This window comes from Thamnophis sirtalis, unplaced genomic scaffold (genome assembly GCF_051295495.1).
Source record: "Thamnophis sirtalis isolate CommonGarterSnake01/CBP01778 unplaced genomic scaffold, rThaSir2_p1.2 scaffold_2, whole genome shotgun sequence".
NCBI lineage: Eukaryota > Metazoa > Chordata > Lepidosauria > Squamata > Natricidae > Thamnophis > Thamnophis sirtalis.
The window spans coordinates 79,824,059-79,841,757 of NW_028261382.1; the positions used below are offsets into that span (position 1 = coordinate 79,824,059).

Genomic DNA, 17,699 nt, shown 5'->3' on the forward strand with positions numbered 1-17,699 from the left:
GCTTGGTTTGCTGGAGTCTTTGCTTTCTCTGAGGTCCAGTGTTTTAAGGGTTAGGTAATTCTTCGTTGTGATCCGCCAGTGTCCAGTGCATCTGATGGCAGACTCAGACAGTGAGGAGGTTTGGGAGGAACATGGGTTACTCCTAAAGTCTGGGGAAGGCTCTGGTGAGTGCTCTGCATCGGAGGCAGAGAGATGGGGCCAGGGCAGTCTGATAGTTACCAGCTGCCTTTGGAGTCGGAGATCAGTGAGGCAGAAGAACAGCTGGAGCCTGTTCCCGATGTGCACATGTGCAAAGCTGCCAGGAGAAGGGAACAGCTAAGGAACAAGGGCCGACTCGGGAGTAAAGGCACAGATGGATGGTGAATGGCCCCTCCCATAGGGATTAAAGAGGAGAGAAAGGGGAAGGGAGTTTGCAGGAGACAATTAGTTCAATTCAATAGAGTGAAGACCTGTTCCTGACTTCTTGTCAAGTATTGTCTGCTACAGAGTGGAAGATATCGGCCTGGCAGCTCTCCAAGCCTGATAAAGGTCTGTAGTTGTGAAATCTCATGAAAGTCTGTTGCCTAGACTTTGCTGGAGAGGAATTCCCTTTAACCTAAATAAAAGGAGTTATATTGGGACAAGGAGTTGGCTTCGTGCTTTAGGGAAGCCTATGTCAGAACAGTCTTTGCGGTTATCTAAGAGCACAGAACTTGAAAAACTAAACTGCAGAAGTACATTCAAAATCACACTCCCAATTCTCACACATCTGCAGGACTATTTAGTGCACAACTGGCACTTTGCAGGGAAGAAAGCCCAAATTAAAAGTAAAAGTAACACAATCCAGTAGCTCTTGGAATTAAATGTCTTCTCCCATTGCAACTTGGTGTTTTGAGGGATCACAGATTGGAAGGAAATCCCTGCAGCAGGAAATGTAATTCTCTGCTTGTTCTCAACCCGGCCCAAATATAAGGGATATGTACATGCACAAGGGTATAGCTGTACTTGTGGAATTAAATAAAATAATCTCTATCCATCTAGATCTCCCAGACGAATCAACAAAACAAAGAAATAAATGCAAGTATCTATGGAGATTCTTAGTCATCCAGGTGATGGTTGACATCCAAGAAGTCAGAGCTGAAGAAGCTTCTTGGATGAGAAGTGAAACGTCTTCGAAGACAAATAAGAAAGTCCAGCTCCCTGTTGAGAAAGCACATTTTGGGACAAATAAACGGGAGGTTTTCTCTAAAATAATATATAATTTGATCCTGAGAGATTTCTTTCTTCGGCTGTTAGGTCACAATCATTGAATTGCAAAAGAAATAATCATTTGAGTCCATAACCAAAATATTGCTTTAGAAAGGATTCTGAATTTGGTTCTTTTTTAAGCACAGGTGCACACCTGTGAGCACAGGCACTTTGGAGTGAATAGTTGAGCCCACTAGGAAATAGGTAAGTTTGCAAGGCATTCTGAACCATATCCTTTTAATGGTGAGGGTGAATTTGAACAAGTTTGTCCAATGCAAACTAGTCTTTGTATTCTAACGTTGGATAACTTGAAGGAAAAGAGAAAACAAATTCCAATAAAGATAGGATGTTTCACAATGCCACCTCCCCCCCAAAGCGCTTTGCTAAGCTTTTACAAAAAAGATTTTATTTCAATGGGAACTATAATTATAATCCAGCCCTTCTAATGTGTTGAACTGCAATTCCTGTCATATTGGTGGGATTTGATACCTTAATATGGGGTTGTGTTGGGAAAAGTTGCTTTAGAAGAAAGTAAGCACCCAATTTACTGCCAAATTTAACTTCTTCAACCTTTGAGATATTTTGGGTGGGGAGAGAAAATGTCTCAGCATTATCTAACTGTTCAATAATATCAATACATTAAATATCAGCTGAAAGTATTAATGAGATGCTCAGACTCAAAGAACATAAAAGAATCCAGGAGATAAGAGGACTTTCTATAGGAACACACCAAAAACAGAGTTTTTGACAAGTTTACAGTTCTGTGTCATGGACAAACTGGAGACCATCTTAGGAAGTTATCTCAGTTTCTGGACATTGAGCACGAGTCCTAAATAGGATTAATAATGCATATTCCTACTCCAAACATCATGATTTAAGAAGAATGAGCCTATATTGGTTTTTATCTAATACAGCATCCTGCTCGCATGTTGGCCAACTGAACAATTCTAGGAAGCCCACCAAAATAGGACCTAAAATGCAATTGTTCCACACTGCTTGTTAACAACTTTGCCCAGGTCCGCCTGGTGCACCAATTGCGACCCTACCTGGATCGGGAGGCCCTTCAGACAGTCACTCACACCCTTGTGACCTCAAGACTGGATTATTGTAATGTGCTCTACATGGGGCTGCCCTTGAAGAGTGTTCGAAGACTCCAATTAGTCCAGAATGCAGCCGCGCGAGCGATTGTGGGTGCACCAAGGTACACCCACATTACACCTATCCTCCGTGAGCTGCACTGGCTACCTATTAGTCTCCGAATCCGCTTCAAGGTGCTGGTCGCTACCTATAAAGCCCTACATGGCATCGGACCTGGGTACTTGAGAGACCGCCTCCTGCCGATTATCTCTCTCAGACCAATTAGATCGCACAGGTTGGGTCTCCTCCGGATTCCATCTGCCAGCCAATGTCGGCTGGCGACTCCCCGGGGGAGGGCCTTCTCTGTTGCAGCTCCAGCCCTCTGGAACGAGCTCCCTGTTGAGATCCGGACCCTTACTACCCTCCCGGCCTTCCACAAAGCCACCAAGTCCTGGCTGTTCCAGCAGGCTGGGGGGAGCTGAGAAGCATCTACCTCCATGGAAATTGTGAATGTTGGTTTTGTTTTTAATATGTTGTCTTTGTCTCGTTCCCCCCTTTCCCTTGTCTTTTGTGAGCCGCCTGGAGTCCTTCGGGATTGGGTGGCATACAAGATAAATAAATAAATAAACAAACAAACAAACAAACAAACAAACAAACTGTCCTTGAGAGCTATGTTGCACTGATTTAACAGGCATAATTAGGTACTGAATTAACCAATTTTCTGGCATTGTTGAAATAAGAATTAACCAAACACTATGAGTTCCCACAACATGCTAACCCACAAGGACAACCTACCAGAATGATTATTCCACAAGCCTAACGTGATGTTCAAATATACTAGAACCACTAGAATTGGGGAGATAAGTTTTGGAATGTCTATGGAGATTCTCAGCCATCCAGGTCATGGTTGTTCCAAGGTGCTTTTTCAAGAGGCAACTGGACTTTCTTGTTTTTCTTCAAAAACATTTCACTTCTCATCAAAGAAGCTTCTTCAGCTCTGACTGGATGGAGGGGAATGGAAGGATTTATATCAGGGGTGAAATCAACTTACCTTCACTACTGGTTCGCAAATGTGAGCATGAACACAGAACCTTCCATGCATGCGCAGAGTGTCAAAAATGGGACATGATGTCGTCTGGGTGGGTGGGTGGAGCCTCCCATCACCACCGTTACTGGTTCATCTGAACCGGATAGACCTGGCTGAATAGAACCACTGATTTATATTCCCTGGAGACAGTTGGTCATTTACATACTTTTAGAGAGTCATTGAGGCCACTCGGAGGTTTATCTGTGTCCTCGGGGTCACAAATAGTACAAGTGGGTGTTGGAACTGCTGAAAAGATTGTGTTGTAGACTGGAAAGAAATATTGTCATATCTCCCCCCCCCCTGTTGAGAGAAGGCTGTTCAGTTTTGACATAGATGGCCTCTTTGACCCCTCTTTCAAACAAGCAGTCCTCTCTGTCCAAAATGTGGTCTTTGTTGTCTTCAAAGGAGTGGCCTTTGTTTTTTAAATGCAGATGGACTGCTGAGTCTTGTCCTGATGGATTTGTTCTCCTTTCAGCAGTTCCAAGAAAGCGCCACACCCATTTGCATCACTTAGGTGACCCTGAGGACACAGACAAACCTCCAAGTGGCCTCAATGAATAGAACCACCAATCAAAAGGATGCAAATGACCAGCTGTCTGCAAGGAATATAAATCCTTCAATTCCAACCATCCAGTCAGAACTGAAGAAGCTTATTGGATGAGAAACAAAACGTCTTCAAAGAAAAACAAAAAAAAAGTCCAGTTGCCTCTTGGAAAAAGCACCTTTGGGATAAGTTATGGAATGCACTGGAATTAAGTTTTTTTTTTTTTTTTTTGATGTTACTCTGGCATTGTGGACTTGTGCCTGTTTTATATGTTTTTCCTCTGTAGTTTTCACCTGTTATCTGCCTCAAAATAGCTCGAAACTGCACCATTTATTTTTCAGCAGTTGCAGAAGATTCAGGACTACCAAAAAAATGAATCTGATTGCCTACTCTGGTACACCAAAAATCAGGGGGGATATGCCCCCCCCCACAAAAAGCTTGCACATTAATCAATAAAATTAAGCAATCTTTCATACCAATTGACCTGTCCTTGGGGAAAAAATGTTCAGAAAACAGAAAATGAATAGTAAGCAAATAATTAATCATTTTTTATTTGTTATTTATTCATTCCATCTGTATGTCTGCCCATCTCGGCAAGTGACTCTGGGTGACAAACAACCTCAAAATCTTGTTAGATCCTAAATGTGCTTTTCTAAAAGGCAACTGGACTTTCTTGTTTTTTTTCCCTTGAAAATATTTTGCTTCTCATCCAAGAAGATTCTTCAGTTCTCAAGGGAAAAAAACCAGGAAACTCCAGTTGCCTTTTGGGAAAGAACTTTTGGGACAACCATGACCTGGATGATTAAGAATCGCCACAGACATTTGGCCAATCTTGTTAAATGTTCATCCTGCCTTTTGTCTTAAGAGCTGAAGTCCATCTAGATAATACCCCTTTCTCTATTTATTCCCCTCATAATGAACAAACCTGGGAAGTGTGCTGGATAGAGAGACAGACTCAAGTGAACTTCTCTGTAGATTGGTAGAAGGAGCCACAAGACAAAATGCAAATTCTAGGAAAGCTGGAGAACAAAATTTGAAAAGCATAATTCACAAAGACATATATAAGTAATCCGTCTCCCATAATATTTGCCCAGCTGGTTGTGTGGTACGGCTGGCACACTCCAGGTTCCTTCTATTAAACGAGGCCTTCTATTGAGAACCTGGAAGCTTGCCTTCTGTGTAACTACATCTGCCCTCTAAAATGAGGTTCCCACATCAAGACCCCAAAGATCCCCCACTCTACTGGTAAATTGAACGGTCTTAAAGACCTCACTCTTCATCCAGCCCTTTGAGAAAGGCTCCATTTCAACTGTGTAGGTTGTTCTCTCTTGCTTCCATCTGGTTTCGCCCTTCTCGTTATCTATTCTTGATGTCATCTATTCTTGAAAAATGACCTTGATGTCAATTCATTTGCTAAGTAGCCCTTTCAATAACCAACAGAGTTGTCCTCTTTATTCATTGCTATTGCTGGTTTCCTCCTCTTTTGTTGCAATGCGTCAAAAAAAACAAAAACCTGGTCCAACTCCAGAGTTCATAAACATAATGGATATTCCTAGTGACTAATAGTTGCATCAGGGGAAAAAACAACTCTGGGTTATCCCCTGTTTCAGATCCTAAGCTTTCCTCCAGCTTATAGTGCTGATTCTGCAAAAGTCACAGGGAACTTGTAAATGAAACGGTAGTTTCTCCCGTGCAGTATTTGCACTGAATTCAAGGGGAACATACTTCTGAATAGAGAATTTGTTCTTTCAAGCAAATGAATGCAAGAACTGGATTTGGGGAAAGATGTGAACAAATTACAAGAGGGGACTTCAGGTCAATTGAAAATTTGCTAGCATTTACAATATTGACTTTCTAAGCCAATTGTTTTTCATTGATTAGTCAATAGCTTAAGCAGTAAAAGGTAAAAAACCAGATACCGCTAAGCATTTGAGTGCTTGTTTCAGCCCTCACTAAACACAACCATTATGGCCAACAGCAAGACATTAGGATCTCTATGTCAGGTTTCCAAGTAACACACCCAACGGAATCAAAACTCCAAGGCAGACATGTTCCTCAAAGCATAAATTTATTAGGCATTCATATTGGCACATATGGGGAAAGCCGATTCTAAACCCCACTTGGGTTTCCTCCTAGTTAAAAGTAAAGTTTTCTTTTCCCTGCCCAGGCAATCCATCCCATGGTCCAATCAGGCCAAGAGTCACTTGGTCTCAAATCCCATCTCCTTGCACCTGGTGGGAAAGTCCTTGGTTCTCAGAAGAAAGAATTTTATTTTGGCTGCAATCCCCCAGCTATTTCTCCCCCCCAAACCCCTGTTCCCACAGCTCAGCTCAGCTCCATTGTGGCAGCCCTGAAGATGCCAGGGGGGAAATTGCTCCAGGGCTGACACTCTAGTCTAGTCCAATAATCAGGGAAACCTTAAATTGTCTGTCCCTGAGTTAAACATAAGACTTCTGGAAGTTCTGTATAATTGGTTTGTTCCTAGCACTGTATGTAAACATCACTATAATTGGAAGCTGTTTGTTTGATTTTCTCACAGGGTAATGTGGTTTGGTTTCCTATAATTTAGAGCACAAGTGTTCGACCTTGGAAATCTTAAGATCTTTGCACTTCAACTTCCAGAATTCTGGGCGCTAAAGTCCTCAGGTCTTAAAGTTGCCAAGGATGGACACCCCTGCTTTAAAGCTTATGTGTCAGGGTTCCAAGTAACACTCCTAACGAAAGGAGACTCCAAGGCTTGAGGTTTCTCAAAGTTCCACTTTATTAGATATGTCATATTGACACATCTGGGAAAACCTGAATCTGAAAGTTTCCAGGTTTTCCCCATTCAAACGAAAGTTCAAGTCCCTGCCGAGCACCCACATGTCCATCACATGATCCAATCAGGCACCAATTTTGTGCTTTTCCTAATTTATCCATTTGCTATTCTTTGTGCTCTGCAAAATGCTCTAATAGGCCCTTGAGGCATGGTCTTCAGAATTCCTTTATGAATCGCATCAATTTGGCTCCGGCACAATCTTTTTCACTTTGAAAGTGTTGGACACAATAATTTGCATAATTCAATCAGCTACTATGTTGACCTGTTTTTTCCAGAAGTTCTGGGAAAATATGTAATCCGTGGAGTTCTTGGTGCTCTCTGAGCTTGGTTGTTTTTATGCAGACTTTTCATTTGGATGTCATTTATGTATGTATTTTTATCCCGCCTGTCTTGTTTTTATAAATAACACAAGACAAAAAAAAACCCTACCTAATCCTCTTTCTTCCTATTTGCTCCACAACTCTGTGAGTTGGATTAGACTGAAAGAAAATAATTAGCCCAAAGTCACCCAGCCAGCTTCCATGCCTAAGCCTGGACTAGAACTCACAATCTCCAGGTGATTGGCCCAAAGTCACCCAGTCCACTTTCATAGTTATTGTGGGACTAGAACTCATGACCTCCTGAGGTTTGGCCCCCAGCTGGCTTTCATGTCTAAGGCAAGGCTAGAACTTCCTGATGATTGGCCTAAAGTCACCTAGTTGGCTTTTATGCCTAAAGTGGGACTAGAACTCTAAGTCGCCTGGTTTCTAACCATTTTCAGTGCTGGAATGGAATGGGGTTTCCTCTATTTATATATTGTAGCTTATAATAATGTTATATTCTGATAGTAGCCTATATGCCAAGGTGGCGCAGTGGTTAAATGCAGCACTGCAGGCTACTGCTAGATCAGCAGGTCAGCGGTTCAAATCTCACCAGCTCAGGGTTGACTCAGCCTTCCATCCTTCCGAGGTAGGTAAAATGAGGACCCAGATTGTTGGGGGCAATATGCTGACTCTCTGTAAACCGCTTAGAGAGGCCTGAAAGGCCTATGAAGCGGTATATAAGTCTACTGCTATTGCTATATAATCTTCAGTCATATTAGCACTGCATGGACCCTGGCACTAGGAGAATCCTGGGAGAACTTTACATCATTGACCTTTTTCCTATTGGGTGGAGAGGCAAAAGTATCCATGCCGGGCAGGTTTGAACTGTCAAGGCTGAACATGGAATTCTATAATGACAAGACTTGTTTCATCATTCTGTATATAGTCATTCTGTATCTTCAACTTTTTCTTGAAGGTCAGACTAGCTAAGGTTTGGAGATCTTCCCCATCACTGATATATTTTAGTGTTTGCATAACACAAGAGAAACCTTTGGGGTCCTTTAGAATTCAAACAAACCCTTTCCTGATTGGTAGCTCATACATCATGATCTCATGAACTACAAAAACATATTGTCTGAACTCATCAAATATCTCATCTGAATATACTTCAAGCTGAGTTAACTTCACTGTTGGAGACTATTCCCAGTTTTGTTTTTCTGAAGGTGCTAAAGACTGTATCTGGGGAAATTATTATAGTTGGGTTTAAATATTTATAACTTTTCAGCTCAGGTTGGCAAACAAGGGGTATCCCTTTAATCCATTTATTCTAACCTCTCAAGATCTATGAGAGATCTTGACTCAAACTCCTCCCACAAGTTTGGTGGACCAATAGAATCCTGTCTTTCCTTGTTTCTGGTTCATCCCTTATGAGAAGCCATCAATGGAGCCATGTGGTCCATATCTCAATCACTACCTTATTTGATATGGAATATATTCTAAATATTTCAGGCAACCCTTTTGGAATGAGTCAAGAAATACTTACAACTGAAAGTTGTATATGCAGCTCTGTATCTTTATTGATCAGCTTGATTGCACAGATTTCATTGTTTTTCCCATTCATGGTTTCCAGAACAAGTCTAACCTGAGATGTATTTTCCCCCACCCCACTAATAAATTCCATATCTCTTAATTTATTATTTTCCCCCTCAGACATTTAAGATTTGAAATCAGCCCAATTGCACATTGATGTGGGGCTCATAAGACTATACCATGCATGGTTTGGCGGTAAGCCAGCCTGACACTCTGCAAGCATTCAGTTTACTTTGCATCAAAACAGGAAAAGGAAAAAGGATGGATAAATAATTAAATCATTTAAACACAAGAACATATTTGGAATTTAAATACATGGTGTAGCAATTCTAGCTCGCTATCTGGGAAACCAGCGCACAAGTTGATTCAGATCAATCCTTCTGCTGCTTTGGAGTTTCTTCTCCACTAGATTTTTCTTGTTCATCTTCCTCTTCCTTTTTATCTCCCTCGTCTGCTTCCTCTTCCTCTTCTCCTTCCTCTCCTTCACCTTCTCCACCTTCCTCCTCACCCTCTTCGGTTTCTTCCTTAGCTTCTAAATAAAAAGAGAGATAAAACACAAATTTTGAGATGTAAGATGACAGCATGTGGTCTGGTTGCCATTATAGAATAACTGGAGAATAACTAGGAGCAAACCCATTGAAAATATATGCAATATAATATCATTAAAAAGGTTTATGAATCTCTTAAAAATCAACATGCTCAAACCAATTTTGTTCAAAAACTAAGTTAAAATTGGGCTGTAAAACACAGAATTCTTTCTAGCTTCTAAACTGCACAGATTACATGGAAAAGGATTTGTCCTGGTGAGATGAATAGAATAGAATAGAATAGTTTGAAGGGACCTTGAAGGTCTTCTAGTCCAACCCTCTTCTTAGGCAGGAAACCCTACACCGCTAACCCTACAATAGGCTAGACACTGTTTAAGAACCTTTGAATCCAAAGTTAGAAATGTTGGCTATCAATTGATATTTGTACTTGGAAAAGGCAAGATATCAACAAATAAAACTTCTTTGATCTGCAGTAGAATTCATTTAAAAAAATGACTAATTCAACGCTTGCTTTCATTGATCAAAGCAATGGTAGCACATGATAGAAAAATATGTATTCAGCAAAGGAGAAAATAGAATATGCAAATCCAAGTGATGTTTGGTGTTTATTTAGGGTACAAAAATCCTTTTATCCTCATAGTTTCAATAATTGATAGTACTGTCATTTGTTGTTAATTCTAGTCAAATGAGCAGAACCATGCATGCCAATCAATAGCAATCTCCGCAATAAATCTTGACATGCATTTTGAAGGGAAAAATAAAACTACTAGTTATAATACCCAATTTAAAGATTTTCAAATCATTTGGCAATTTTGCTTGATTATCTCATCTTCTATTTTAAATCGATGGATGAGAGATTTATCAAATAAAAATGCGAAAGAAAAAAAAAAGATGATGGCCTTAAGACATTTATCACTGAATTCAGAGGTAGACTACAACCTTAAAGATGATGCCAAACCTTGAATTCAAGAATCATCCATTCCATCCCAAAGTTTGGGAAAAGTTTTGATCCCACTATATGTGTAGTTAGAGTAGATATGGTAAAATAAATGAGTAAAATTCCCTAGCGGTATGCACTCTTGATTTCAAGTATTTACTTTAAGTATGGTGTGTGAATGTAAGCCAATGAATTTCAGAATATATATTTTTTCTGCACAAAAGTACCTTCTTCCTCCTCCTCTTCCTCTCTTTCTGACGGGGGAGTTTCTTTGGCCTCCTCCATTTTAGTTGCCTCAATCGTCTCCTCGACATCTATCTGTTCTTCTTGCACATGGCTTGAATAATAGGCAGGGAAGGAACGAGCTGACATTAAGTAGGAACTGCTCTGTAAACCACTGTAGGCCGATCTTCCAAAGGTTGGAGCACTCTGCGTGTAGCCACTGCTTATGTTTCCCACACTTGTGAAACTGAGCCGAGTCTCTTCGCCTTCCAGCAGTTTTCTAGAAGACAAAAGGCACACTTCTTCACTGCCATTGTTACGGCATTCCTTCGTTCATCAGTCATTCATTTTCTAGAGCCACCCAACTCAACCAAATAACTCTGAATGGCTTACAATTCTAAAATAGCTTAAAAGATGGTAAAGCAATAAAAGCATCCACTGCATAAGTTAAGAATAAAGAGCAGCCGCGATAATTAATTAAGTAACAGTAAAGCCAAGTAACAGGGCCCTTCACTTCTTTGAAACTTATTTACCAATAATTTAAAAGTATATCTTAAGATTTCAGCTCAAAATATGAATAATTTCTTAGCCTCGGATAGTCTTTTATTCCTCTTTCCCAGAGACATGGAAGAATCTGATTCTGGGAATGAAATGGGACATTTTCAATACAGTGTAGTGTAGATTGACATTCTGTTTGTGTCTCTTGAAGGGTTAGGCAGCCTCTTCTCCAATTATCTGAGCCAGAAAAAAGATCAAAGGCATCAAATCTATGCATCAACCGCATACAAAGAGAAATGCTGGCAGTTATATCTTCCTGGTTTCATGCATAGTTAGCCTGACCTCTGATGGGGGCACTAGTCAAATAAGAAACTTGTTGGGAATTTCTGTAATACTATAATCTTAAATTTCCTTGGCAAGAGTAGGAGTCTATTTGCAATATACTATATTTCTGTCATACTATATTGCATAATATCTCAGCATTCATCTGATACTTGAGAGACCGCCTGCTGCCAATTACCTCCCAAGGACCCATTAGATCATTAGATCACACAGATTAGGCCTCCTCCGGGTTCCGTCTACTAGCCAATGTCATCTGGCTACTACCTGGGGGAGGGCCTTCTCTGTGGCGGCTCCAGCCCTTTGGAACGAGCTCCCCGCAGAGATTCGGACCCTCACCTCTCTCCAGGCCTTCCGAAAAGCCATTAAAACCTGGTTGTGTCGGCAGGCCTGGGGTCGATGAGTTCCCTTCCCCTCTCGAATTGTGTGGCTGTTGGTTGTTTTAAATTCCCTTGTACTTTTTTGTTGTAGTTCTTTGTGTTTCCCTTCCCCTCCCTTGGGTTTGTGCGCCACCCTGAGTCCTGCTGGGAATAGGGCGGCATATAAATAAAATGAACCTTGAACCTTGAACCTAGTATGAAACCAAGGCAAACTGCCTCTCACATCTTCCATGCCTATAGCCTGAAACTGATATATGTTCACTCTTGAGCATTGATGTCATATTCCATATAGTGCATCGTCCAATGCACTGCTATACAGCTTGTCATCACACTATAAGCATATCAAAAGTTTTCTCTGAATGTGACTTATAAATTATTTTCAAACTATTGGGGAAGAAAAAGACTGGGAAACAAAACTTACACTCCCAGTACATACTGGCTTAACTAGGATAATTAAAGGTCAACTAAAGGCATCTTAGGAACTCAAGAAATTGATGAATTCAGAAGCAAGTTAATGAAGCCAGTAGGAAAGACTTGTTTTCCCAAAGTGAAATGAAATGAATTTGTGCTTCTCAGCTCATTTCCTTCTTTAGGAGTTACCTATATGCTGCAATTTCGATATCCAGAGCCATTTTCACGTTCAGAAGATCCTGGTATTCTTTCAGATACCGAGCCATTTCACTTTTTGTGGTTCTCAGTTCATTTTCTAATTTATTAACTGTATCCTGTTGGGGAGGAAATCAATAGTTAAGTGTATAATCTCATTTAGATCTGCAAAGCTCAAATATTTTTATTGTTTTTTGCCATGATAAGGAACAGTTTAGTTCCACTTCAGCAGAAGGGTTCATCTGGAATATCCAAACCTCGCATTTCCGTATTACTGATTTTGTTCCTAGATTGCATATATTTAAAGCAAAATAAAATACCTTTTATGCTGTTTAAGCTCCCTAAGGGCTCTGATCCTTAGACCAAAGTATATGTCTCAAAATCCATGGATTTTGATTCATTATATTTAGTTTAAAAATGATAAATAATTTAGATAGTAGGCAAACTAGGAGAGCTGCAATTTATTCATATACAAAACATATGCCCAAATTAAGCTATATTCAGAGTAATTTTCCCAAATTCAATGAGACAGGTTAATCTTCCTTAACTTAAGCACCAATGAATGTAATGGATCTATTTTAAGCCAGAATCCAATCCATAGTTATAAATCATCATTTTCTTTAACAGGGCTGTTAAAATACCTGTGTTAAGAATCGAGCTAACCTTCAATTCAAACTCATAAATTATTTAAGATGACAGGCAGAGGTAAGGCCAGACATGTCCACTTAGAAGTGCCATTTATCAAATCGATTGGAATTTTTCACATCAGTATTTATAATACTGAAGGGTTATAATAAATTTATCTATAACCAGACCATCTCAAGATAATGTACTTCTACTTAATTGCATCCATACAATATACTTAGAAAATAAGATATGAGGCCTAATGGTAATACTTAAAAAATACTCCAATTTTGATTAATGTTAATTTTGGTTTGATGTTTGAACCTTACAAACTAGCTATTAAAAGTTCAGCATATGTGAGTATTGCTAAGCATACCGCTACGTCATATTCTAATTTGAGCTGTTAGTAAATTAATATTAATCAGAATTAATTGGAAAAGTGTTTCAGTTGAAGTGGGATTTATAACCGAGCTTAATCTTCATAGATTAAAAGGCACAAACTGTCAATATTTTATACAGTTGTCATTGGTAAATAACTATTCCAGAACATAGTTTTGTTGAACCCACGCATAATAATTTCCTTTCCATTTAGAAGGATACAGCTACTGCATATATGGCTGTCATGGCTAATAACAAGTAGCCATCCATTTCAGCACCTTGGATGCTGGACAGCTCCTATGTTAATTTGGGTGTGGCAGAGGTGGGCAGAGACTCCTGGAGCATGTTGGTGCATTGCACCATTGCCTGCATGGAAACTGCTGCAGTTGTTGTCTGTTGCGTTCAAAGGTCACAAAACAGCTTTTGCAGGATGTGACACAGCTATTGGAACCACCAAACAAGTTTGACCTCATATGCATAACTTTAAAGCAACTAAATAGCTTTACTACAATCAACCCTGCTACATATTCTCTCTGGTTTTACTAACTCTCAGTTCAGAGTGATCTAGCAGGAGGTTTTAGAGGGATTTTAGCTATAGTGAATATTGCCACCTAATTGGGTGTGGGTGGTGAAACTCCTTTTTTCCTTTTCTGCCCAGTAGATTATAAGGAGTCCAGCTATATTCCACCTCTGCACTAAACAGTTTCTAAAAACGTAGCACTGCAGTAAAGCACAGAAATGGTTTTGGAAAATCTGCTCTCTATTAATTCTTCGGCACAAACACAATCCTTTTCAAGAATTGAAAGCTGAAAATATTTCAAAACTAAGCCACTACAAATCTTCTCTCCTTAACCCCTCCACCCCCACCCCACTTTAAGATTAGACAGGGGCACTTCACTCAACTTTAACTAGCTTGTGATCTGTGACAGGACTCAGAAGGGAGTCCTATTAGCCAGCAAGGGAGGTTTCTTTTCTTTCTTTTTTTTTTGCTCTCTCGCGCTCTCATTTTTTTTGCATCCACCCTGATAATGTTACCTAGTTTCCGCAAGGGGGGAAAAACCAAGAGAGCACCGAGAATCCCATAGCATCCCCGCATCCTCAGGAGAGGCTTAAGGAAGAAGACAAGCGCTTCCATTTGGACAGTTCCCTGGAGTTACCGCTAAAAGTCCCTGCGCAACGATTCCATCCTTTTCCCCTTTTGTCAGAAAAGAAAAAAGAATGGAAAGCTGCAATGGGACGATTACCTTCCTTATTCCTTTTGGGGGAGGGGAATCTCAGCGCAAGAAGCTGCCTGCAGAACCGAAGCCACACCTAAGGGCACATCGGATCAAAGCAAGCCTTGTACCTCCCCCAAGCTTTCTCTTTTGCTGCATCCGTTACACACCGAAGCGGACTGAGAGCTGCGCGTTCTGTCGCGGGAGCGAAACAAAACGCAGCTGTCAATTGCGTTTTCGGTTGCAGGGGTTCCCCAAATTTTGACGGGTGGGGGAATCTGAAAGCAACGGTGGAGGAAGGTGGATGGGAAGTTCAGGAATCCCCCCACCCCATCCGTCGGCTTTTGGAGAGCAACCGAGCGGCGCCAAGCGCAGCGGGAATGGCTGCGTCAGTCGCGGAGACACGGCTTCTCTCGGCCAACAGCTCCCCCCACCCCCCACCCGGTGGCCGCGAATAGAGAGACAGCAGCAGCAGCCTCCTCCATCCCCGAGCGTTCCCCCTCCACCCGCCCCACCTGTAGGGCGGAGAGATCGGCGTTCTGCTTCTCCTCCAGCTCCTGCAGCTGCTTCTCGAGGGCTTCGTTCATGCCGCGGGTGGCCTCAATCTCCAGGGTCTTGGCCTTCAGGAGGCGACGGCTCTCGGAGACCTCGTCCTTGGCGGCGCGAACGGCGTCGGTGTTCTTGGCGGCGCTCTCGGTGAGGACGGTGAAGCGGCTGCGGAACCACTCCTCGGCGTTCTGCATGTTGCGCGCCGCCAGCTTCTCGTACTGGGAGCGGATGTCGCGCAGGGCGGAGGAGAGGTCGGGCTTGGCCGAGACGTCCATCTCGACGGAGAGGTGAGCGTACTGGATCTGGGCCTGCAGCTCGGCCAGCTCCTCCTCGTGCACCTTCTTGAGGAAAGCCAGCTCGTCCAGCAGGCTGTCGATGCGCTTCTCCAGCTCGGCGCGGGCCAGAGCCGCCTCGTCGGCGCTTTTGCGCACCTCCAGCAGGCGGCCCTCGGCATCCTCGCGGCTGAGCACCTCTTCCTCGTAGCGCGCCTGCAGGGCCCGCAGCGTCTCCTCCAGGCTCTCACGCTCGCCTTGCAGCGCCTGCTTCTCGTGGTTGGCCTCCTCGGTAGCCAGGCGCAGCTCGCGGATCTCCTGCTCGTAGAGGGAGCGGAAGCGGGAGGGCTCGCTGTGCTTCTGCCGCAGCACCATCAACTCCGCCTCCAGCACCTTGTTCTGCTGCTCCAGCTCGTGCACGCGCTCGATGAAGCAGGCGAAGCGGTCGTTGAGGTCCTGCAGCTGGGCTTTCTCCTGGCTGCGGATGGCTTTCAGGTCGTTGCTGATGGCCGCCACTTGAGTCAGGTCCATGCTTTCCACCGAGGGCGGCAGCAGCAAGGACGAGGAGGAGGAGGTGTAGCTGCGCCGGACCGAGACGGAGGAGACGGGCGCCGAGAGGCTGGAGTAAGTCGACCGAGCCATTCCATAGCCGCCGCCGCCTCCGCCGCCTCCGCCGCCGCTGCTCCGGACGCTGGAGAGATGCACTCGCGGGGTGCTCTCCACGAAGCGCCGCTTGTAGGAGGGGAAGTACGACTCATAGCCGAAGGTACTCATGGCAGCGGCTCGGTTGTTCCTGATGGGCGGGGATGGGGAGAAGGGAGGAAGCGAAGCTGCCACCTGGCCGAGGGAGACCGCTCTGCGGCTGGGCACTGCCGCCTGCCCCTATTTATACCGCCCGGGAGCCTCTGACGCAATCGAGACGCCCCCCATTCCCCCCAGCCCTCCCCAGCCCTCAGGCCAAGCGCCGAGAAGGCAGCGGCGCTGCGCAAGGGAGGAGGAGCCATTAGCCAGGTCGGTGGCTCCTTCGCTGATCCTGGAAGATCCTCTCCTTCCCTCCCCCACGTCACCCCCGCTCCACTAGATCAAGCAGCTCCACCCATTCCTCGATCAGCCTCACTATTCTTTAGAGGGCCAACGATGCGCTTCCAGTCCGCGGCAATCCGGGGTGGCCGCTTTGGGCAACCCTTAAAGCCAGTTGTGCCAGGCAACTGCCCTTTTTTCCCAGGAAAATTCCTTCCCTGCCCGCCCTTTCTCCATGCCTCTTTCTCATCCCTCTGTTCAAGGGTTGGTAAGCTCAATCGTTGATACAGGTGTAGCTGTTGTTAGTTGCAAAGTTGTGTTCAACCCATCAGAACCCTATGGACAACATTCCTCCAATTCTCTACCATCCTCTGGAATCCATTTAAGCTCATGCCGACTGTTTCAGTGACTCCATCCAGCCACCCCATTCTCTGTTGGCCCCGTCTTCTTTTGCCCTCAATCCTTCCCAGCATGAGGCTCTTCTCCAGTGACTCCTTCCTTCTCATTAGGTGTCCAAAGTATTTGAGTTTCATCTTCAGGATCTGGCCTTCTAAAGAGCAGTCAGGGTTGATCTCCTCTAGGACTGACCGGTTGGATCGCCTTGCAGTCCAAGGGACTCGCAGGTGTCTTCTCCAGCACCAGAGTTCAAAGGCCTCCATTCTTTGGTGCTCAGCCTTCCTTATGGTCCAACCTTCACAGCCATCCATTGCAACTGGGAAAACCACAGCCTTGACTAGATGCACTTTTTTTGACAGGGTGATGTCTTTGCTTTTCAGTAAGCTGTTTAGATGTGGTACAGGTAGTCCTCAACTAAGAACAGTTCGTTTAGAGACCAAAGTTATGACACTAAAAAGGGACTTATGACTGTGTTTCACTCTTAGGACAGTTGCAGTGTCCCCATGGCCACACGATCAAAATTCAGACACTTGGCAACTGGCATGTATTCTGATGGTTTCAGTCTCCCGGGATCATGTGATCACCTTTTGGGACCCTCTGACAAGGAGAGTCAATGGGGGAGCCAGATTTGCTTAATGACCGTGTTGCTAACTTTACAACTGCAGTGATTCACTTAACCACTGTGGCAAGAAAGGTCGTAAAGTGAGGCTAAACTCACTTATAGCTGTCTCGCTTAGCAACAGAAATGTGGGGCTAAGTTGTGCGTCATAAGTCAAGACCTATCTGTATTGCTTAGCATCATGTGGTCAGAGAACACACTCGGCCCCCTTGAACTCTTTGGAGTCCCCTTCACAGGATCCCTTGCCCCAAAGATTCACAGGGATCCCCTCTACAGATAGTCCTTGATTTACAACCATTCACTTAATGATCAGACAGAGTTACAACAGCATGAAAAACATGACATTATAGTGTTGCCTTGGTACTTGATTGCTTCAAAATTTGTCAAATTTGGTAGTCGACACTTTTTGAAACCGGTGTTTGTTTAGTACTTGACATATTGCCTCGGTGGCA

General features: G+C 43.4%; 1 protein-coding gene across 1 annotated transcript; it reads right to left on the reverse strand.

The window, feature by feature from the left end:
- Nucleotides 1–8,607: 8,607 nt before the first annotated feature.
- Nucleotides 8,608–16,091, reverse strand: NEFL (neurofilament light chain). Its single transcript, XM_014066808.2, has 4 exons — nucleotides 14,907–16,091; nucleotides 12,170–12,294; nucleotides 10,358–10,632; nucleotides 8,608–9,177 (listed from the first exon to the last, which is right to left on the reverse strand). Exons 1-4 carry the CDS (start codon nucleotides 15,984–15,986, stop codon nucleotides 9,017–9,019), a joined length of 1,641 nt encoding a protein of 546 aa, XP_013922283.2. The 5' UTR covers nucleotides 15,987–16,091; the 3' UTR covers nucleotides 8,608–9,016.
- Nucleotides 16,092–17,699: the final 1,608 nt, after the last annotated feature.

What these genes read in the sequence shown, in the direction of transcription:
- NEFL (XM_014066808.2), bottom strand. Translation starts at nt 15,986, where the DNA reads ATGAGTACCTTCGGCTATGAGTCGTACTTCCCCTCCTACAAGCGGCGC. An exon ending in CCGATCTCTCCGCCCTACAG is followed by an intron (nt 12,295 to 14,906) that starts GTGGGGCGGGTG and finishes CCTCCCCAACAG; the next exon opens with GATACAGTTAATAAATTAGA. An exon ending in ATCGAAATTGCAGCATATAG is followed by an intron (nt 10,633 to 12,169) that starts GTAACTCCTAAA and finishes TTTGTCTTCTAG; the next exon opens with AAAACTGCTGGAAGGCGAAG.